At 35.9% G+C, this 23,392-nt stretch overlaps 1 protein-coding gene across 5 annotated transcripts in view; it reads left to right on the forward strand.

Moving 5' to 3' along the window:
- The window catches only part of Ercc6 (ERCC excision repair 6, chromatin remodeling factor), an 81,661-nt gene extending 65,655 nt beyond the window's left edge, over positions 1-16,006 (forward strand). For all 5 annotated transcript variants that reach the window (XM_005339066.5, XM_040271886.2, XM_040271887.2 and 2 more), the window contains 9 exons: positions 622-837; positions 1,664-1,774; positions 2,319-2,438; positions 2,865-2,959; positions 4,336-4,481; positions 4,568-5,287; positions 9,669-9,873; positions 10,645-10,720; positions 12,898-16,006. In XM_005339066.5, coding sequence (XP_005339123.2) covers positions 622-837; positions 1,664-1,774; positions 2,319-2,438; positions 2,865-2,959; positions 4,336-4,481; positions 4,568-5,287; positions 9,669-9,873; positions 10,645-10,720; positions 12,898-13,320 — 2,112 coding nt within the window. In that variant the 3' untranslated portion in view covers positions 13,321-16,006. The remainder of the gene's footprint in view (positions 1-621; positions 838-1,663; positions 1,775-2,318; positions 2,439-2,864; positions 2,960-4,335; positions 4,482-4,567; positions 5,288-9,668; positions 9,874-10,644; positions 10,721-12,897) is intronic.
- Positions 16,007-23,392: the final 7,386 nt, after the last annotated feature.

Genomic DNA, 23,392 nt, shown 5'->3' on the forward strand with positions numbered 1-23,392 from the left:
TTTATTTGTATGTGGTGCTAAGGATCGAATCCAGTGCCTCATGCATGCTAGACAAGTGCTCTACCTTTGATCCACAACTCCAGCCCCAGATTCATTTTCTGATGTAGTAATAATATACAGGTAAATAAAACTTCAGCCTCTGACTCACTCACACATTCAACTGCAGAATTTCATTGAGTTGCTTAGGAATGTAATATTTAAATATATCTGATAGTTAACATGACTGATTTCTCTAAATTTAGATTGGTATGATATTTCAGATTTTTATTTTTAAGGAGTCAGTTTTTATATAAAGATTACAATGCAGTTAACCACATACCATTTTTTACTAGTAAAGAAAGTAAATTATTAGCAGTTATGAATATGACCCCTGTAGACATGTTCAGTCCAATAGAATTATTTTGTTTCCAGAGAATTGCCCTATCAGGGAAAGAAGATGAGCAAAAGTTAATGTCTTCCAGCTCCTAATAATGCGATTAGGAAAGAAAATAAGAAGCTAGTAAAGAATGATTTTTTTTTTAATCCATGTCACGTATGGAATAGCCTCCTTCCCTTCCTTCTTTCCTGAATGTTATTTGTACATGGGTAATCTGAGTGCACGTGTGTTCTTTTGTATCACAGATTTTCTCTGGACTTATAGCCCTAAGAAAAATATGCAACCACCCTGATCTCTTTTCTGGAGGTCCTAAGAATCTCAGAGGTCTTCCAGATGATGAACTAGAAGAAAATCAGTTTGGATACTGGAAACGTTCTGGGAAAATGATTGTTGTTGAGTCTTTGTTGAAAATATGGCAAAAGCAGGGTCAGCGAGTGTTGCTGTTTTCTCAGTCAAGACAGGTGAGTGAAAGAAAGAAGTTCTATCTGTTCTTCATATAAGAAAGAAGTCTGCTCTTCATGCCTTAAAAATAGGATATAATCGCCATGCACAGTTGCACATGCCTATAATCCCAGTGATTCAGGAGGCCGAGATAGTAAGATCGTAAGTTTGAGGCTAACCTCAGCAACTTAGAGTCTCACTTATGTGCTGAGGGTTGTGCTATCTCAAAATGAAAAGGGCTGTGGATATAATTCAGTGGTTAAGCAACCCTGGATTTATTCCCCAATACAAAAAAAAAAAAGTGGGGGGGGGTATAATAAACTAAAATGCTTCTAAAGCAAGTCTGCCACTGTTGTTAAAATGGCAGCCTGTAGATCTCTTTAGGAGCTTGGATCTTTCTCTAGAAATGGCATCTAGAATTGTTTTGGTGGTGTTGTTGCTGCTGCTGCTGCTTTTTGTACTAGGGATTGAACCCATTGGTGCTTAAACACTGAGTCACATCCCCAGTCCTTATTTATTTAGAGACAGGGTCTTCCTAAGTTGCTTAGGGCCTTGCTAAGTTTCTGAGGCTGGCTTTGAACTCACGATCCTCCTACCTCAGCCTCCTGAACCACTGGGATTACAGGTGTGCACCACTGTAACTGACTAGAGTTGGTTTACAAAAAAAAATGATGTGATTCTGGTATTAAGGTGAGTTTGGGCCTGAGGTAGGGCTACTTAAAAAGTTTTAAGAACTAATCCCAAGGAAATAGGCCCATTGGGGAAGATATGGCTATTTATACAGATAGAGAAAGACTCACCAGGAGGTATATCTTATTTGCATGCTCTTTTCCTCCCATCAAACAGATGTTACACATACTAGAAGTGTTCCTGAGAAGCCAGAAGTATTCCTATCTCAAGATGGATGGAAGCACTACCATAGCATCAAGACAACCATTGATTACAAAATACAATGAGGTAACAAGGAGTCAGCACTACATATAGTGCTGCTATATGTAGAGGGACAAGAGTGAATACATCCACAGCCACCTGAGCAGTGTTTATGTTTCCTAGGGCTGGGTAGCTGCTGAAGGGAAATGTTGTGCTTCTGTACACTTCAGGATCTTTGGGAAGTGGGATATGCATGTACTTAAAAAATGTCCTTCTTGAAAACCAAGTTTTGTTTTTTTTTTTTTTTAAGATGGACACAATGTCTTTATTTTATTTTATTTTTTTGTATGTGGTGTTGAGGATCAAACCCAGTACCTCACAAGTGCAAGGCAAGCTCTCTACTTCTGAGCTATAATGCCAGCCCCGAAAACCCAGTTTTTAAATGTTACTAATATAATTAGTTGAGTAGGAATTATGAGGTGAGCCTGGTTCACCAAAGGTCTCTGGGACATCACCATTCCTCATACTGGGAACAGCCTAGTAGTCCACATATAGAATATGTGTGGGCAGAAACAAAAAGCTGTAGCTAGTCTCAGATGTATCTGCTAAGTGCCATGTGTCTTTCCTGTAGGACACGTCCATCTTCGTGTTTCTTTTGACCACGAGGGTTGGTGGCATAGGAGTCAATCTGACTGGGGCCAACAGAGTCATCATCTACGATCCTGACTGGAACCCAAGCACTGATACACAGGTCTGTCTTTTACTTTAAAACCAAAATGTGTTAGTAGAAATGGAGTTTCTCGGTTAGCACTGTGATCATTCTTTGATGTTCTAATTGATTCACAGTCCAAATTTTGGTAGTTTCCTGTTCTTTTACATGAATGAACACATCCTTTAGGGTTCCATAGGCAGAAGAGTTTTCAGCAGTTACCACAGCATCCATTTCTAGATATGGAGTAAAAAAAGCACAAGCAAAGTTAGGATATTTTTCAGATCTAGATGTCTTGGTTCAGTTTTTGTCAACTGACTATTCATGTCCTTTAAAAGGCCTTAGGTGTCTGTGGCCTCATTAGCCAAAATTTTATCTCAGAGAGTGAAAGCACTGACCAGCTATCTTTGTTTCTAATCAGCACTTGCAGGGGAAGGGTCCTCATTAAGATCTCTCTCTCTGCTGCAGGCCCGAGAGCGAGCATGGAGGATAGGACAGAAGAAGCAGGTGACTGTGTATAGGCTTTTGATGGCGGGCACAATTGAAGAGAAGATTTACCATCGGTTGGTATAGATGGCTGCCCAAGTTTTGACTGCACCCAGAGTTTTGAGCAGGGAGTATTTTTTAAGTGTTGATTTAAAAATAAAATAATTGCTATAACTTAAAGGATATAGTTTTTCTTCTATTGTGATTTTTTCTTTGACATAAGCATAGATGGCTTAATGGTGAGTTTTCAAAAATGTCTTCAAATTTGATCATCATTGTACCTTATTTTACTTCAAAGACCACTTATGTGTAAACTTGATAATGTTATCTGAGAGAACTGTTTCTACCTGCTAGGGTATTCCACTTTTGGATGTGGGGGTTTGTGAGATTAAACTCAGGGGCACTTGACCACTGAGCCACATCCCCAGCCCTATTTTGTATTTTTATTTAGAGACAGGGTCTCACTGAATTGCTTAATGCCTTGCTTTTTCTGAGGTCGGTTTTAAACTTCCAATCCTCCTGTCTCAGCCTTTCGAGATGCTGGAATTAAAGGTGTGTGCCACCATGCCCTGCAATATTCCACTTTTAGGAAAATTGTGAAAAATTGTGAAAAGTGGCAGAGTTGAAGTTAACATTGGCATTTTCACATGCCTCTCAGGTGTGATCAGCATAGTCTTGGACTCAGATGGCTCTTGGAGAGAGGTTGATGGGACTTCTGTTCCTTCCTCTATCTTTCTTTGGAATGCAGGGGTTTTCAGCAGTGATAAATTCAGCAGTAGAGTCCAGATTTTGCCACCCACTGGAGAGTTCATTCTTATATGCTATACCCCAGTTGCTAAAGGGAAGCTACTACTCTCCACTGTGCCCTGGATCATTCCTAGAATGTTCCATGTCCTTAAGTCCTATTGTGGAGGATTGGAGATGAGTTGGATTTTGTGAGAAGAGAGGTTTAACTTGGGGGAACAGTGCTGCTCTCTCGAGATGACTGTAAGAGGGACAGTGGTATGGGGCTTTGGCACAGAGTGTGGATCAGAAAGTGGGAACTGACAGGGCAGGTCAGAGTCAGGACTTTGCAAAACCCAGGTCAGTTTCCTGAACCCATCATAGGAAGGTCAGAGCAGGGCAGGAGATGGGATCTGTGGTCCATGAATCAGGGAGACTCTTGCAGCTTTGAGAAGCTTTTAGCTGCATGAATGTGTATGAAAAATATTTTTTGAAATATTTTGAGGTTGTAAAAGCTCATTTTAATAAGGTATTCTTTCAAATCTAAATTCTATGAAACATGGAAGATCAACTGATATATACATCCAGAACTATAATCTTATAAGACCGAAAGTTTGGGGGATTATTTAGGCATTTATACAGATGCAGTTATATCTCATGTTGTTTTATAACTGAAGTTTTGAAGTGTATCTAACATTATTTCATACTAGCATAATTTTTATCTTTATAGACAAATCTTCAAGCAGTTTTTGACAAACAGAGTCCTAAAAGATCCAAAACAAAGGCGGTTCTTCAAATCGAATGATCTTTATGAGCTGTTTACTCTGACTAGTCCTGATGCATCACAGAGCACTGAAACTAGTGCTATTTTTGCAGGTATTACATAAAGTCATTTAATTCAGAATTATCAATTTTATATGAATAATGTAATGTAACATTAGTGTTGTTTTCCCTCTTTAAAGGAACTGGTTCAGATGTTCGGACACCCAAATGCCATTTAAAAAAAAAGATTCCATCAGCCTTTGGAACAGATAGTGGAATTCCAAATTGCAGAAAATTTCCTGATTCTGATACATCTATAAACGATGAAGAGAAATCTAAGAGAAATTTGACTGAAGAGAAATCTAAGGCAACAGAAACTGAAGGAAATACAGAAACTTCTGCTGAAAGTAATCCTTTAAAAAGTAACCCTCATAGAAATGGGAACGTAACTAGCAGTGATCGGCTTGAAGAAGAGACAAAAGCAGTGTCTGGACGGGAGGAGCCAATAGTGATTAGTGGAAATAGGGACCGTTCAGATTCTGCAAGCATTGGTGGAAAATCCCAGCCATCTGGTGAAGAAAGCACTGATGAAAAGCAAAGTCCTTCTTATAAAGGAGAAAGCTCCCAGGTTCAGTCAGAACGTCTTAGGAAGAATGAACAAATTGAAAGTCATTTTTGTAAGCACAAGTCAAAAACAAAACATCATAATGTGTCAGAAGAAGAGATCTCAGAAAAACATCTTCAGCAGCAGCCAAAGGTCAAAAACTCTAAGCATTGTAAAGATGCCAAGTTTGAAGGAATTCGAGTCCCACACCTGGTGAAGAAAAGGCAGTACCACAAACGAGACACTGAGCGTGCGAGTGAGGCCCAGGAACGGAGCAGCGATGATTATGTTTTGGAAAAGCTTTTCAAAAAATCAGGTAATACTTTAGGTGCATTTACCAACTGGTGCTAGGAACGAGAACAAGGAGCCATTTCTAGCGTGGCATCCTTTAACTGATGATACAGAGGGGGGTCATAACCAGAGATGTTTTCCTTCTAAAATTTAGATTTCAATTGTATTGACATTCTGAAAATTTTATTTACCCCCTTTTCTGAAGAACTGGAGAAGTTTGAAACTTTGGGAAACAAATAACCACTCACAGGCAAGATGTAATGCTTTAAATAGACATGTTCTGTCTGAACTTTAATAGGCAATTTCCCAGCCAACTACATAGGGTCCTTTCCATACTCATGATTCTTCTTTTTGACTGAGAAGTATTAACCATCATTCTCAGCAGCTTGACTTCCTATATCAATCTTAGAATACATAGTAGCACTAGGATTCCCAACCTTTACCCCCACAAAAGACAACCATGCTAACTAGAGTTCAATATTTTTTTATATTTCTTTTTGTCTTTGGTCTGGAGTTTTTAGTCCACACAATATGGTCAAAAGTTTCTTGGTTCTTCTTTTTCCTCTCCTTTTTCTCTGTTGTCACAGTTGATAACACAGGTTAGTTTATTTCTGCTTTTATCCATTTTAGGGTCCCCCCATCCTTGTTTATTTTACTTTTTGAATATATAACATATTAATATAAAGTTATAAAGGTCAAAACTATACAGATAGATATATTCAAAGAATTGTTATCTTCACCTCCATTCCATCACTTCCTCCTCAGTTACATGTGTTTATACCCTTTCTTTCCTGTGTTTCTTTGTGTCAAAATATGTAGCACATATTAGTCTGATACAAAGGGTACCTACTATAATATCTTAACCTTTTAAAAACTGTCATACATCCTGACAGTCACTCTGTATTTATTAATAGAAAGCTTCCTACTTTTTTATTGCTGTTATGTGGACATACCATAGTTTATTCACATTTGAGCATTTAGATTATTAATACCTTTTTTTAAATCTCAACTTTGCAATAATCTTGTGTTCATGTTATGGTTTGCATCTGGAAATGTCCCCCCAGAAGTTTTCATCTTAGGCAACACAGCAGTGTTCAGAGGCAAAAAGATTGGATTATGTGGGCTATAATCTCATCAATGAATAAATCCATTGATAATTGTACTATTGGGTGGTATTAATAGGCAGGTAGAGCATGGCTGGAGGAAGTAGGTCATGGGGTATGTGTCCTTGGACTGTGTCTCTCTGTGGATCTTTACTCTTCTTTTTGCTGCCACAAGCTAAGCAGCTTTCCTCTGCCATGATATTTTTGCCTTGAAGCCAGCTGTGACCTCTGAAACCATGAACCAAAGTCAACTTTTCTTAAGTTATTCTTGTCATATTTTGGTCACAGTGACAAAAAGCTGGCTAGCATAACCTATATACTTTAGTACTGTGTTAGAGATAAAAGTTTCAGAGAAAATTCCTGAAAGTGAGATTGCTGCATCAAAAGGTAATTATATATATATATATATATATGTGTGTGTGTGTGTGTGTGTATACGTTTTTTTTGTTCTTTGGAGATAATGCCATTTTCCCCTTCATAAGGTTTATATCAAATTGAATTGTCACCAGTAATGTATAAGTGACTGTCCCAGACCCTTGCTAAGAGAGTTTGTTCTATGTTTAACTTTGGCTATCTAAAATTTTGAAGAATGATACCTTGTTTTATTTCACTGAGTGAAGCTGAACAACATTTATAGAACCATTTATATCTTATTCCTTTTTTTTTTTTTAATTTCCATGAGAATTGTTTGTTTATGACTTCTGCCTGTTTTCTAAATCAGTATTTTGGCTTTTGTTCCCCTTTAAGTTTTTTTTTGTTGTTGTTTTAATAAATTGAGGATGTTAACTCAAAACATTCCTATTTATTGATTTATTTATCATATATGTTGCATATATTTTCTCAATTTGTCTTGTTTTACTTATAATGATTTTATTCATGAAAATGTTATCTAGAAAAATATATAGGGCTATGGGTATAGCTGAGTGGTAGAACACTTGCCTAGCATGTGCAAGGATCTGTGTTTGATCTCCAGCCCCTTGAAAAACAAAACAAAAAAGGTAATTCAAATTTATCAATCTTACCTGTTATTTATTTTGAGTCATGGATAACAAAAACATTTTTTACACTTAGATAATAATGGAATTCACCACATTTTCTTGAACTTGTATCATGTTTCACCACATTACTTATATGACTTTTTTCCTACATTTAAGTCTGTCTAATCCACTTGGATTAAGTAACTCCTTACCTTTTCCAGCATCGTTTATTTAAAATCTGTTTTTCTCCAGTGACTTGAGATGCCACCTTTATCATATAGAGCATTTCTATATCCTTTGTACATTTGGTGACTAATCCCCTGCTTTATTTATTCCTGCCTTGGCAAAACACTTGGAATTAAGAGTGTTCTACTGTTCGTCTGCTATCAGTTAAGGCATAGCTTTCTGGTGTTTTCCTAGCTGATTGTGCTTGTTTGTTTTTTCATATGTCAGAATCAGTTTGTCTAGCTTCATAAAAGCAGTTCTTGGTGTTTTTATTGGATTTACACTAAATGTATAAATTAGCACAGGGAGGAAGGTTATAAAGTCATTCCAGTCAAGAGCAAGGGATGTCTTTCCATTTGTTCAGGCCTAACGCGTCCTCCTAGGCATGTTTTAAAGTTTTCTCACATGTAATGGCTTTACATGTATCTTGGGTTTATTCCTGTTTTATGTTCTTTGTTATTGTAATATGGAGCTTTTCCCACCATTGTATTCTTTTTTAAAAATAATCACCTGTATGCAAGTTGGAAAACTAAACAAAATAGACAATTTCTAAGCAAAACAGACCAGCAACATAGAAGAAATAGAGAAAGTTATCAATGATAAACATAGCACAAAGAATATAAATCAATATCATTTTTGAACATCAATAAAAATTACTAAGTACAATACTAGGAAATAAAATTTTAGAAATTCTATTATTTGTGAATAGAATAGAAAGCTTATAGATTTCCGTATATTAATTTTTATGTTTCATTCTTAGAATTCTGAGTTATTGTTAAAGTTTTGTCATTGATATTCTAGGATTGTCTAGATGGGTTGTCATTAAAAACTTCAAAAAGAAGGATCGGGGACATAACTCAGTGGTAGAGCACTTGTCTAGCATGCATGAGGCCCTAGGTTCCATCCCCAGCACTGGAAAAAAAAAAAATAAAGGAAAAAAAAAACTGCAAAAAGAAAATTTTACTTTTTCATTTTATGTCTTTAATTGATTTTGCTTTTTTTTTTAAATTGCACTGGCTAGTAACTCAATTAAAATGGAAAGTGAATACTGGAGATAATATACATCTTTCCATTCTCAGTGGAAATAACTTCTATCGTTTACCCATGAAGTAAGATTCTGGTGTTATGACTAAGGTATATGTTTTATTATATTAAGGGAATATCATCACTTCCCAATTTGGGGGGTTTTCTTTAGTATTTTTTTTTTATTGATGTTCATAAAGGATATTGATCTATATTCTTTGTGCTATGTTTATTTCTTCTATGTTACTGGTCTGTTTTCCTTAGAAATTATCTATTTTGTTTAGTTTTCCAACTTGCATACAGGTGATTTTTTTAAAATTAACTTTGTTCCATAATAATTTCCCCCTTTTTATTTATAATTCTGTAAATTTATTTTTCCTTTTATTTCCCTTGATTAAGCCATGCTATTTAGTTGTCTATTTTGTATTATTTTTCAGTAAACTGGGATTTTGATTTATTAAACTGGATCTGTGGTTGTTCTCTACCTTATTTTTGCTTTTTTCTTTATTACTTTCTTCCTGGTATTTTTGTTTTTATTGTATTTTGGTTGGAAGTTTTGTTTTAATTTTTGTATAGGTTTTTTTTCTTTTTGTAACTTGTACTTGGAAATTTAATTCACTTTTTATTCTTTATTGATATAAATGTCAATACTATGAAATTGTCTACTGATCACTGTATTAAGTTTGTCTCAGTGATTCTGATACATAGCATTTTTATGATTGTTATTTTTAGAAATTCTATAATTCTGGTTTATATTTTCTCCTCATTGAAGACTTTATTAATAGGTTTTTGCTTTTCTTCTGGATAGCAGGGGAAAGGGTAAATATTAAAGTTGAGATTAAAGCATTTTCCCTAGTTATTTTAAAAGAGGGATAATTAATAACTCTCCCCCTTAGGGTAGTAGTGAGGGTGAATAGAAGTGGTTTTTGTGAAGTTCCTGAGTTCTAACAGCCACTTCGCAAATAGCAGCTAAAGATGTTCTTTTCATCTCCTACAACCCTAGACTATTATAGAGGAAAATAGTATCCTGTTCAATGAACTGAAATGTGACTCTCGATGTTTTCTTTGTTCTTATCAGTGGGTGTGCACAGTGTGGTGAAGCACGATGCAATCATAGATGGAGCCAGCCCTGATTATGTCCTGGTAGAGGCAGAAGCCAACCGAGTAGCCCAGGACGCCTTGAAAGCCTTGAGGCTCTCTCGACAAAGGTGTCTTGGGGCAATGTCTGGTATCCCCACCTGGACTGGCCACAGGGGGACTTCAGGTGCACCAGCAGGAATAAAGTAAGAGATTGCTCCCTGCCATGTTTACAAGCAGGACAAACAGTGAAGACTAGCAGAAAAGTCAGGGCAGGTGAACATGCTCACCTGCTTGCTTATCTGCAGTAATAGGAAATTTCTCAGGGAAACATTGTGTACATCAGAGTGGGTGATTTGGGAAATACAGTGGTCTTACCTTCTTCCTCACTTTCATTCCCTGCTTTCTAAAGCTGAATTGCAGGTGAAGTAGTAATGAGTTTTATTTGAAAGATGGTAATGTTAAAAATAGTACAAAAGGGTTGAGGTTGTGGCTCAGTGGTAGAGTGCTCACCTAGCATGTGTGAGGCTCTGGGTTTGATCCTCAGCACCACATAAAAATAAAGTAAAGGTATTGTGTCCATATACAACTAAAAAATTTTTTTTAAATACTGTAAGATTCAGAATAATGATTAAACTTTAATAAGATGATTAGCCAACTTACACCAATCAGTAATTACTATGCTCTTCAGTTTGCCATTTTTAGAATAACTTTCCTACCTATAATGTGAATGTGATTGCTTTCATGTGCTGAATGAGGATACTGAGTGGGTCTCATTCCAAGACGCATCAGTTACTTCCAAGTAGAACGAAGTGGAATAATCAAAGCAGACAGGTTGAAAACCAAAAATGACATGCTTTTGAAACTATAACCTTGATGATAATTTTCCAGAACAAATTTAGCTATTAAAGAAGTATTTTGATCATCACGTCACAAAAACTAACATTTTATCTACTGTGATTCTTTTTCTTATTTAGGAGTAGATTTGGTCAGAAAAAGAACTCTAACCTCTCTGTGCAGCGTCCTTCAACATCTCCAACAGATAAATGCCAGGTAATAAGATAGCATGTTTGCTTTTAATGTGGGGGAGTTTCTTGATTGAATTGCCAGGAAAATTTCACCAGATTCTGTATATGAAGATGGTTATTGCCCTCAGAAAGTTAATACAGGAAAAAAAGGATTGCTGGGAAGACAGCCTGGAGGGAACGTGCCTAGAGACCACCGTCCTCTAGAATGAAGCTACCAAAAAAAACCTTGAGTGTTGGAGTTTATATTGACTATGTGCTTATCTCTCCCTGTTCTGGAGCACACCATATGCCCTAAGCACTTCAGTAAGAGGAAAACTGGGTCAAACTGCACCATTCATTCTTTGTCTTTCTGCGTTAATGAGAGAACTTAAAAATTCCCAGGTTCAGATTCCAATTTTAGATTAGTATAAACGCATTTAGGAATAGAGAACCTTTCTGACTGTCTGTTTTGTGCTTTTGAGTAGTAGTTTGAGGCCCCTTCTAAGTTAGTTTTTATTGTTTTAGGGAAATTCACGTGAGTTATAACATAGTATCACGGGAGAAGACAGGTCTCCAAAGAATCCAAGGAGTTCCCAAAGAGAACTTGACTCAGGACCACCAGGGTTCTTGGCATATGTGATAGAAAAGAATTTGCAATACATGCCAAAGGCACAAAGGTTTATTTAAGAAAGTAGATAGAAATTCAAGGGAGAATGGGGCAATCTCAAAAGAGATGCCTTTAGGATAAAGCAAGGAATACACATTCAAGAGAAAATGCAGGAAATCTTTAGAGGGAGAGACGGCAATCCCTTGGTGTGTGATGTTAATATTCATAGAGGGCTGTTGCTAGGTACTGGATTAGAGGTGGATCCAGGTTGGAGCTACACAATTTGTACCAGTTTTCCCTGCACTTGCACATTGCCCTTATGTTACAAGGGCATGGATTCAGGGGCTTGCCAACTTGGAGTTTGCAATTATTCATGGTTTCTGTCTGCATTTCAGTGGTATATGGACTTTTCTTTTGGCACTCGGTGTCTCTCCCTTTATTCCCTAATTCCTATCTCTGTAGGAAAGAGTGAGAAGGCTTAAAAGTGAAGAAAAAGTGTAGCTGTGATATTGCTGCTTATCTCACTGAATTTCAGACAGGGTGCATGGGAAATTAAGAACAGAATAAGACTCCTAGCCACAGAAAGTGTCTCCAGGAAGCCTCCTAGGAGCAGTGCCTGAAGGACAGCCCTTCCTCCCTGCCTCCCTCTGCTCTTGTATGCAGAGTGGTAACCCATGGAGTGGCCTACTATTTCTTCCTTTTTATTTATTTAGACACACACACACAATATATATATATATATATATATATGTACATATATATTTTATTCTAATTAGTTATGCATGACAGTAGAATGCACTTTGACACATCATACGTAAATGGAGTATTTAATTTCTCATTCTTCTGGTTGTACATGATGTAGAATTACACCGGTTGTGTAGTCAGTCATATATGTACATAGGGTAATAATGCCTGATTCATTCTGTTATCTTTCCTACCCCATACCCTCTCCCCTCCCTTCACTCCCCTCTATCTAAAGTAACTATTCTTCCCTAGCCCTGCTGTGTATTGTGAATTGGCATCTGCATGTCAGAGATTCATTCGGCCTTTGGTTTTTTGGGATTCGCTTATTTGGCTTTGCATGATATTCTCCAGCTCCATCCATTTACTGGCAAATGCTATAATTTCATTCTTCTTTAAGGCTGAGTAATATTCCATTGTGTATATATTTGACATTTTCTTTATCCATTCCTATGCTGATGGACACCTAGGTTGGTTCCATTGTTTTGCTATTGTGAATTGAGCTGCTATAACATTGATGTGGCTGCAACACTATAGAATCCTGATTTTAAGTTCTTTGGGTATACACCGAGGAGAGGGATATCTGGGTCAAATAGTGGTTCCATTCCAAGTTTTCTGAAGAATCTCCATACTGCTTTCCATAATGGTTGCACCAATTTGCTATCCTAGTTTTAGGAAATATTCTTTAACTGTGTATGGACTCAAATGTCTGGCTTACTTCCTTTCCTTTGGTGTTATGTGGAGTTTCATTCTTTCTACCATTACCTCACCACCTCGCACCTGAATTATTTTTCAACCCCTCAGAGCCTTTGGGGAACTAAGTAGGGGCATAATCTAGAATTTCACCTATCAACGTAGTGCTCTTTTTCCTGCAGGATGGTGTCATGAAAAAGGAGGGAAAAGATCATGGCCTTGATCACTTCAGTGGAAAAGCAGAAGATTCAGAGTCTTCTTCTGGGGCTCTTGCTTCCTCCTCACTCTTGGCCAGAATGAGAGCAAGAAATCACCTAATTCTCCCAGAGCGGTTAGAGAGTGAAAGTGGACACCTGCCAGAGGCTTCTGCCCCCCAGGCGCTCACCACAGAACATGATGACCTGCTGGTGGAAATGAGGAACTTCATTGCTTTTCAGGCCCACATTGACGGCCAGGCCAGCACTCAGGAGATTCTGCAGGAATTTGAGTCCAAGCTATCAGCGTCACAGTCTTGTGTCTTTCGGGAACTATTGAGAAATCTGTGCACTTTTCATAGAACTCCTCAAGGTGAAGGAATTTGGAAACTCAAGCCAGAGTACTGCTAAACAACACTAAATTTTCAGTCATGCCTTCTACTGGAAGTGTATGATTACCAACTTGTGCTTAATAATCATATGTTTGTCAAGGAAAGTTGGCTGCCCCTATGTGTACTTTAAAATGGCAACTACCTCATAACTAAAACTTTAAAGAAAAAAACTGTTCTCCAAAACAGAAGTTTTAATAATGCTATTAGAAGAAAAATACTTGGATGAATTTTTTTTTTTCCATTATGAATTGTGTTCTAAAATCAGGGACTTAACAGTTGCTTCTTGGAGCACATTTGTTCCTTTACCCAAAAGATGGTGTCAGGGAGCATATAACTATTCATTTAGAAGTTTACAGAATAGAGCTGCGTGCTGTGGTGCACTCCTAAAATCCCAGTGACTCAGGAGGCTGAGACAAGAGAATCTCAGGTTGAAGGCCACCATCAGCAACGTAGCAAGACCCTTTTTACTTTAAAGTAAAAAGTAAGAAGGGTTGGAGATGTTGCTCAGTAGTAAAGCTCCCTGGGTTGGATTCCCAGTACTCTAAATAAAAGAAGAAAAAGAAGAAGTTGTAGAATTGAAGTCTCAATTCTTTTTATTGGTGCTAAAAATATGTCTTACATTTAGTCAGCCTATTCAGTATATTAGTTTATCAATATCTGATAACAGTATTTTGATGCATAATTTTTAAATGTTTAAATTTATCATCTGCCATACATGAAAAGATAATATTTCAAATTTACATCATATTAATTGCCTTTAAACAATCCTCCTTTAAAAAATACAATTAAATTTGCAGGTTTTTTCCCCCTTTTTGGAAGCTGGGGATTTAATCCAGAGCCTCATACATGCTAAGCATGCACTGTACCTCTGAGCGACATCTTTAGTCAGAGAGCGTTTTTATTAGTAAAGCATGAAAGCCTGGTAATAAATTATAAAGCAAATATTTGTCGAAAGTTTTAGTGTACTCATTTTACTCTGGCTTTAAGCAAAACATACATTTTCCTCCCTATTCTCACTATTGGTTTTAGGAAAATAAAATGTGTTATCATTTAAAAAAAAAAAAAAGGAATATCCAAGAAAAACCAAAAGTACATGCATGAAAGAACACATGAGTACTACACTGTGGACCATGGCCAGGCATCCCCTCCTCACCATGAGGTGACCACCGTGCAGCGCTCTCTTTGTCCTCTTGCTGGCTGATGTCTGAAGATCTGTTGTTTCATTTGTTGAGCTTGGTTTGCTGAGGGCACTGATTGTTGTAGCTATGACCACCGTTGTGTTCTTAGAGATTGTTAGAGTCTGTTATATTTATGGTTCTGTGATCGTGTAGCCTTAATCCTCAGTTTATTTTCTTAGCTTTGCTTTTCTTATTTACTTCTCATAGTTTTTTTTTTTTTTTTTAATCATTTCAAGTCTTGTTTTCTCAAGTTCATTGCATTCCTTAAATTTCTTCTAAGCCATCACAGTGCAGTTTCTTGTTTGGATGTGTTTTCTGCAACTTGCTATTTTTTTCTTTGTCATTTCTTTGTATTTTGCTTGCCTCCCTTCCATGCGGTATTCTTAAATCTTAAACTCATACTTAAGTCAACAGCTGTGTCTAGACCTGATACTTGCTTTTCCCTGTAATCCAGAGGGGAGGGTTCTGTGCAGGTGGTGCCCCTGCCAGGATGCATGTGACTTTGGTTGGGGGACCCTGGTTTGAGATTGGCTGTTCTTTCTTTAGATAGCTGGCCAGGGTTCCCTTCCCTTAGCAGAGTTATATTCATATCCTATATTTTCTACTTCTTTTCTTGGATTCTGTCTTATTCATTTTGTTTGCTTTTAGTTTGATTCATATATATTCATATATATTTTCTTCATTTTGTCATTATTATCTAGAAGTCTTAGAAGGGATTTCTAAACCACTCAATAAATCCTAAAAAGAATCAAAACGTGTGACTGTTTATGGGGTACATTTTTATTTTTGTAATCATTAGCATATAAGAAAATTGTATCTCCCCCTCCTGGCTTGTTCTCAGGGTAAAATACTGATCTGGTTCACTAGTGAGGAGCATTTGGATATCATCCTTATAGAGTCTGAATCTAAATTATATTGAGCTAGAGAAGTTGTAGCCTTCTCTTTGAGCAAGAAATAAAAGCATGATGCAATAAGTGCAAGATAGTCCTCTTTCCGGTTCTGCTGCTGACAAGCCATGGTCTTGAGTAGGTTGTGTGCCTGTGATCTGTAAACATGGTCTTTATGTCTCCGGGGTGAAGGGCATTAAAGAACAGTGCTCTAAATGGAAAGGTTTTAACAATATAGAGTAAATTATTCATTTAGATGAAAGTTAATTTTTGGAACATTAAATTCTTTGTACATTGTGAATAGATTTAATGTATTGAATGTATTATATTAATACAAATAAAGGACTTGAAATTTTTGTCAAATTTTTAAAATTCCTTAGTTACTATGTGAATGTACCGTCACTGTTAAAAAATTTCAAGCAATACGCATGCTATCTATCTTCCCACCCATGCACCAATCTTGCTCCGGTTCCAGAGCTAAATTCTATATTTGGCATGTATATAGTTCCTATACAGATATGTGTGTGTGTTCTTCCAGGCTGTTTTCCACACATTTATGAAACAAATGGCAAAAATTTATTGCCATAATGTGTGTATTTCCCCTTTCTTCCTTTAATAAAATTCCTGAACTTTACTTGGACACATGGTTGTTCAGCTAATGACTATACTTCTCAACCTCTGTGATAGTTGAGTATGGCCACGTGCTGAAGTTTGGGGCTGTGGGATGTAAAACTTCCAGATAGAGTCTTCAGTAAGGAATTAATGTATACTCTTCTTGACTTTTTCTTCTTGCTGGTGGGAATGCCCATGGGAGTTTCGGCATGCCCTGGCATCTCCAAAGAGGTTATGTGTTGAGGATGGAGAAGTTGATCTGCCAGTATTGAACTGTGCTCTTTGCTCTGTTACTTAAGAGTAAAATAAACTACCGACTTACTTAAACCATTGTATTTTGGAGTTCCTATTATAGGAGCTAATTTGTTTATTACATATAATTTACATTAATGGAATTATATCATCCTTATTGCAATTAAAATTAACATTATATACAGACATCTTTTCATTCTTACAGCTATACTTTCATGGAATTGCTAGCTTAAAAATAATACAGTTTAAAAAGTTTTTTAGTTGTGAATGGACATTTATTTATTTATATGTGGTGCTGAGAATTGAACCCAGTACCTCACACATTCCAGGCAAGTGCTCTACCACCGAGCCACAACCCCAGCCCCCATTTTAATATTTTGCAATGAATGTAGTGAATTTATTTCCTCCAATTCACAATACATTGAAAGGACCTGTTTCTCCACACCCATGGCAGCAGGAGATAGATAGTCTCAGGCTCAGTAGGTTTTTGTGAAAATCTTGTGGTTGAAAATAACCTTGGTTTAATTTGAATATTCCTGATTACCATAAAACCAAACATTTCTATGTTTATTGATTATTTGTAGATCTCTGCTGTATCATGCCTGTTCATGACATATTTGCCTGGGTTTTTATGAGTATTAAATTTTTTAGGGTTGTTCCACACAGAAATAAAAGGCAGTTTTCACAGCTATTAATGAATAGTCTATTATTTTTTCTGCCCAGTTAAAATCCCAAGTTTTAACTCATCATATATTAAGTCATTTACTTCTAGAAATGTATCTAGATGTCTATTTTACCACACTCTTCACACTGTCATTTGGTTTTGCGCCATATTTTGCCGCTTGTGGACAAGTCCCACTTCCTTTTTTACTCTCTTTGGTGTCTTGTGCATGTTCAATTCCAAATTAATTGTACAATCAGCTTATTAAGTTCCACTAAAATTGTGTTATTCTTTTGATCGAGATTGTATTACCTTATTAGTTTAAGGATAATAGACTTTTTCATAAGTAATATAATTTTCCTCATTAGTTTCATGATGGGCCTCATTTTAAGTCCTTTATATTCTTGGATAAAATTTTAATAACTGTTCAAAATCTTTTATAGTTCATATTAGGCTTACCACTGGGTATAGATTTTGGGGTTGGAGATCTTTTCTTTTTTACTTTTACATAAGGAGATTAAAACATCCATAGATGTACTTTTTGAGTTTTATTATTCAGGAGTTTTAAAATTTTAAATATAGTGAATTTAATCTTCCCATGTTTCGTCTCCTTATTTAAGAAGATGTTCCCTAATCTGGTTTCCTAAAAGTTCATCCTTTTCCTCCTAATATATAAAATCATCTTTACATTATATACCATTTCCATATAATTAATGGGAAAGTTTCTGGATTGTTTATTCTGTTAAATTGATAAAATTGTGTAGATCTTCATCTTTAATGTCACTCTTAGTGTGGTGAAGTACACAGTTAAATTTTCCAACTTCAAAACATCCCTTAGACTTCCATCTCCAAAATGTCAGTATGATGGGCCCTGTAGACCCATGAATCAAACATAATCAGTGAAATTTGTAAAAACATATGATGTTTTTGGAAATTGTCCTAAAATTATATGTGAATGAAGTAATACTTATTCAAGAAAACCTACTAAACCTTGGTAAGAACAGTGAGTCTATGATGTTTGAGATACAACATTTCCCTCACCTAGAGGCTCCAGGTATGTATTTCAAGAAAACGGAGCTCCCTCTCAGCTCACAGTCAAGGGATAAAGTACCTCACCTGGGAAGGGTAGGCTGTCAGCATTTCTCCAACTCCCCTAGCTCCAAGTTGTAGGAGCTAAATTAATGGAGTTTAATACTATTATAAAAAATGCAGTAGAGAAGTCAACAGTAGATTCGAATTAGCAGGAGAAATTTTCCATCACCTTGAAGACTGACAGATTATGCTATCTGAAGAATACGAAAAAGTAGAAAAATGAACACAGCCTTAGAGAAATGTGAAACGTCACCAAGTACACCATTAAAACACAGTTAAATGTATATGTAATGGATTTTCAAGAACAAGAGGGAAAGAAGAAAAATTAAATAATGACTGTAAACTCCCTGAGTTTACTGAAAAACATCCAGGAAGGTCAGTGACCTTGAAGCATAGTAAATGCAAAGGGACTCACAGACATATAGTAAAAATGCTGAACTCAAACAGAAAAATTTGAGCAGTAAACAGAAAGTGGAAAGGCAACTTCAGTAAGATTGAGAGCTGACCTCTCAGAGGGTAGAAAAAAATGGAGGCCAGAGGCAGGGATGGCATTCAGAGTGCTCTAGAGAGGGGATAAAAGAAAAAGTCAACAAAAAATCTTATCAAGAATGAGGGCTCAGGGGTATAAATCAATGATTAAGCATTTGTCTAGCATGTGCAAGGCCCTGGGTTTGAACCCCAGCACTGCAAAAAACAAAAGAAAAAAAACCTACAAGAATTAAAGTTTTTCTCAGGTAAAAATAAATAAAAATTGTTGCTAATGGATCTTTTAAACAAGAAATATTCAAATTTGGGTTGGGAATATAGCTCAGTTGGTAGAGTGCTTGCTTATCAGACAAAATCAGCTTTTAAACAAAATGTTACCAGAGAGAGAGAGAGTGATAAAAGGGTCAATCCATCAGGAAGATATAACAATTATATGCACCTAATACCAGCACCAAAACACATGAAGCAAAAACTAATAGAAATGAAGAGAGAAATCAATGACACTAATAGTTGGAGATTTAAAATACCCGATTTCTAATAATTCTATCCAGTAATGGATAGAAAATTAGAAGGTTAACAGTGAAATAGAAGTCTTGACACTGCAAACCAAGTACACCTAACAGATATCTATAGAACATTTCATCCAACAACCACAGTCTGTCTTATCAAATTCACAAGAAACTTTATTCAACATAGACCATATGCTAACCCATAAAACTTCAATGAATTTAAATAGAAAAAATACAAAGGATATTCAGTGTTCACAATCATGAAATTAGAAATCAAAATGGCAAAATTTAAGAAGCTTATAAATTTTAGAGAATTAAATAACAACCAATGAGTAAAGAAGAAAACCCAAAGAAAATTAGAATATATTTTGAGACAAATGAAAACAAAGACACAACATATTAAAACTTAAGGGATGTGCTTGGGAAATTTATAGGTGAAATTGCCTACATTATAAGGGAAACAAGGCTTAAAATCAAAAGCCTTACCTTCCATTTAAGTCACTAGGAAAAGTACAGCAAACTAAACCTAAAGCAAGCAGAAAGAAATAATAAGGAGTGGAATGGAAATTAATGAAATAAAGATAGAAAAACAATAAAAATCAAAGTTACAAAAACTGTTTCTTTGAAAAGATCAACAAAATTGACAAATCTTTAGCTAGTTTGATCAAGAAAAAGAGAACTCAAATTACTAGGATCAGTTGTGAAAGATTACTGCCAAGCTTACAGGAATAAAAGCAATTATAAAAGAATACTTCAGTTTTATGACAAAAAAAATAGATAACTTATGGACAAATTCTTAAAATGACATGAACAACTGAAACTGACTCAAGCTGAAATAGGCAATCTGAATAGACCTATAACAAGGAAAAGGTTAAATCAGGTAATGAAAAACTGTCTACAAAGAATTGTCCACAGGTGGCTTCACTGCTGTATTCTACAGAGCAATCAAAGACTTAACATGGATTATTCAAAAAGAAATAGAAGGGGAGGGTGTATTTCCACCTTATTTTATGAAGCCAGTATTGGGATGCTAAAACCATTCAAAGATGTCACAAAGAAATAAAACTACAAACCAATATAGCTTATGAATATGGATGGTAAAATCCTCAATAAAATACTAATGAACCAAATCTAGCAACTTAGAAAAAGAATTGTACACCACCATCAAGTGATATTTATCCCAGGGATATAAGGTTGATTTAACATCTGAAAATCAACTAATATAATACATCATAGCAATAGAAAAAAAAAGTCACACAATTATCTCTATAGATACAGAAAAAGCATTTGAGTAAATCTGACATTTTATTACAAAAATGGTCAAAAAACTAGAAATGGATGATAACTTACTTAACTTAATAAAGGGTATCTATGAAAAACTGACAGCTAACTTAATTCTTAATGGAAAAATACTGAATGCTTCTCTCCTATGATCATGATTAAGACAAAGGTGGCTACTCTTATCATTTCTCTTCAACATTGACCCATTGCAATTAGACAAGAAAAAGAAAGAAGAGGAATCCAGGTTAGAAAGGAAAAGGTAAAACCATCTGTATTCACAGATGACATGATCATGTATACAGAAAATCTTAAGGAATACATTAAAAAGCTATTAGAACAAAACAAATTCAGCAAGATTGGAGGGTACAAGATCAATATTTTGAAAATCAGTTTACTTCTATGTATTTGCAATGAATAATCAAAAAATAAGATTAAGGAAGTAATATACTTCACAACAACATTGGAAATAATAAGATTTTAAGAAATAAATTTAATCAAAAGTTCAGAACTTACACTCTGAAAATTACAAAACACTGTTGAAAGTAATTAAAGAAGGTTTAAATAAATGGAAAAACATTCCATGTTCATGTGTCAGAAGACTTAGCACTAAAATTGCAATACTCCCCAAACTGATTTATAGAATCCCCATTAGAATCCCAGCTGACTTTTTTTGAAGAAATTGACAAGCTAATGCTAAAATATGGAATTACAAGGGACCCCAAATAGCCAATACTATCCTAGGGGGTAAAAAAGTAAAGTGAACATTAAGAGTAGCCCAGTCTTCAAGAAGGATCCCCAAACTAACAGCCTAATAGCTAAGTACACTAATTTAGAGAAGAGCTTGGTAACCATTTGCTGATGGGGGGCAGGTGTCACAAATGTGCCCCGTACTCCTGGAAGAACTGTGGACTAACTGCTGTCCTTTCCCAGGCATGTTCCTGTTTCCAACTAGCAAGATAAACAGATCCCCAAATCTTCATTTTGCTACCCAGATCTGGCCAATAAGCTTTGATCTGCAGTCAACCACTCAGGACTGAGTACTTCCCACACACTTTCATTTACATATGTAGACTGGAGTGGGAACCTGGGAGCCAAGTTTCTCTATTTCCCACTCTTCATTTCTTCAGATCCACTTTCATTTTGTATGCAAGGCTCCATCTCTGGCTTGCAAACTGTCTTCTTTATTTTATTTTATTGGTACCAGAGATTGAACCCAAGGGTGCTTAACCACTGACCCATGTCCCCAGCCCTTTTTAATATTTTTATTTGAAGACAGGGTCTCAGGATCTCGCCAGGTTGCTTAGGGCTTCCTAAATTGCTGAGGCTGGCTTTGAATTTGAAAATTTTCCTCTCAGCCTCCTGAGCCACTAGGATTACAGGCATGTGCCACCATGCCCAGCACAAACTGTTTTCTTTCTTTCTTTTTTTAAATTATTATTTAAAGGTTTCATGCCTTTCTTAATTTTTTTTATATTTTATTTTATTTTTTAGTTGTTGTAGTTGGACACAATGCCTTTATTTATTTATATGCGGTGCTGAGGATCGAACCCAGGGCCTCCCACGAACTAGGCGAGTGCTCTACCCCTGAGCCACAACCCCAGCCCCACAAACTGTTTTCTTTTAAAATAAATCCTCCACCTTTCCCCCCACCCCGCTCTTTGCTTCTTGTTTAATGAATTTTGACAATAGAAAGACTCACATTTTCTGATTTCAAATTACTACAAAATAATAGTAATTAACTGGCACAAGGATAAATATGTAGATCAATGTAAAAAGTTGAGAGTCTAGATATAGACCCATATATCTATGGTCAGCTGATTTTCAGTAAAGGTGCCAAGTCCAGTCAATGGAGTATAAAATAATCTTTTCAACAAATGACGATGGGATAACTGAATAGTCACATGCAAAAGAATAACATCAGACCTTTAGCTTGCATCATATAAAAAGTGAACTCAAGACACAACTGGTGGGACAGACCTGTAATCCAGCACCTTGGAAGTCTGAGGCAGGATGATTGCAAGTTTGAGGCCAGCATGGATAATTTAGTGAGACTCTTCTTAAAATTAACAACAACAAAATTTGAAAGGGCTGGAAGGCTTGGGGGTTGTAGCTAAGTGGTAGTTTATCCCTGGGTTCAATCCCCAATACAGGAGAAAAAAACAAACAAAAAAGCTAAAACAGATCAAAGACCTGTATGTAAGAGCAAAACTATAGAAAACAGGAGAGTAAATAGGAAAAAACATAGGAGTAAATCTTTATGACCTTGGATTTATCAAAGCCTTCTTAGATATAAAACCAAAACCTAAGCAATAAAAATTTTAAAAATAGGTAAATTGAACTTCATCAAAATGTGAAATTTATGTGCTTCAAAGCATACCATCGAGAATATGAAAAGATCACCCACAGAACTGGAAAAAAAGACTTGCAAATCACTTGTCCAGAAGAGACTTGTATCTAGAATATCTATTTTTTTAAACTTTAGTAACTCAATCATTAAAAGACTAGCAATTCCTTTTTAAAAAATGGAAAAGGCTTTGAATAGACATTTCCTCAAATAATGTATAATAATGGCCAATAAGCATATGAGAAGATACAGATTGAAACCATAACAAGATACCACTTCATGTCCACCAGGATAATTAAAATTAAAAGTCAGATAGTTACAAGTGTTGGCAAGGATATAGAAAAAATGCAACCTACATGCACTGTTGACAGGAATGGAAAATGGTGCAACCACTTTCAATTTCTCAAATGACTAAACACTGAGTTGCCCTTTGATCTAGAAATGCCATCTCTAGTTCTATACACAAGTGAAATTGAAACATATGTTTACTCAAAATCTTGAACACGAATGTCTACAGCAGCATTGTTCATAATAGCCAAAAGGTGGAAACAACTGTAATGTCCACTGTAATGTCCACCTGTAATGTCCTATTCATAGGTGAGATGGATAAAAAAGTGGTACATTCATATAAAGGAATACTATTTAGCTCCAACAAGCAGTGAGGGACTTTATATAATAGTACAGCATCGATGAAATAAAAAAAGATTAAGTGAATAAACTCAATCATCAAAGACTATCTAACACAACATATGACTGTATTCATATGAAGGTCCAGTATAGGGAAATCTA

Source organism: Ictidomys tridecemlineatus, chromosome 1, assembly GCF_052094955.1.
Source record: "Ictidomys tridecemlineatus isolate mIctTri1 chromosome 1, mIctTri1.hap1, whole genome shotgun sequence".
In the NCBI taxonomy this organism is placed as follows: domain Eukaryota; kingdom Metazoa; phylum Chordata; class Mammalia; order Rodentia; family Sciuridae; genus Ictidomys; species Ictidomys tridecemlineatus.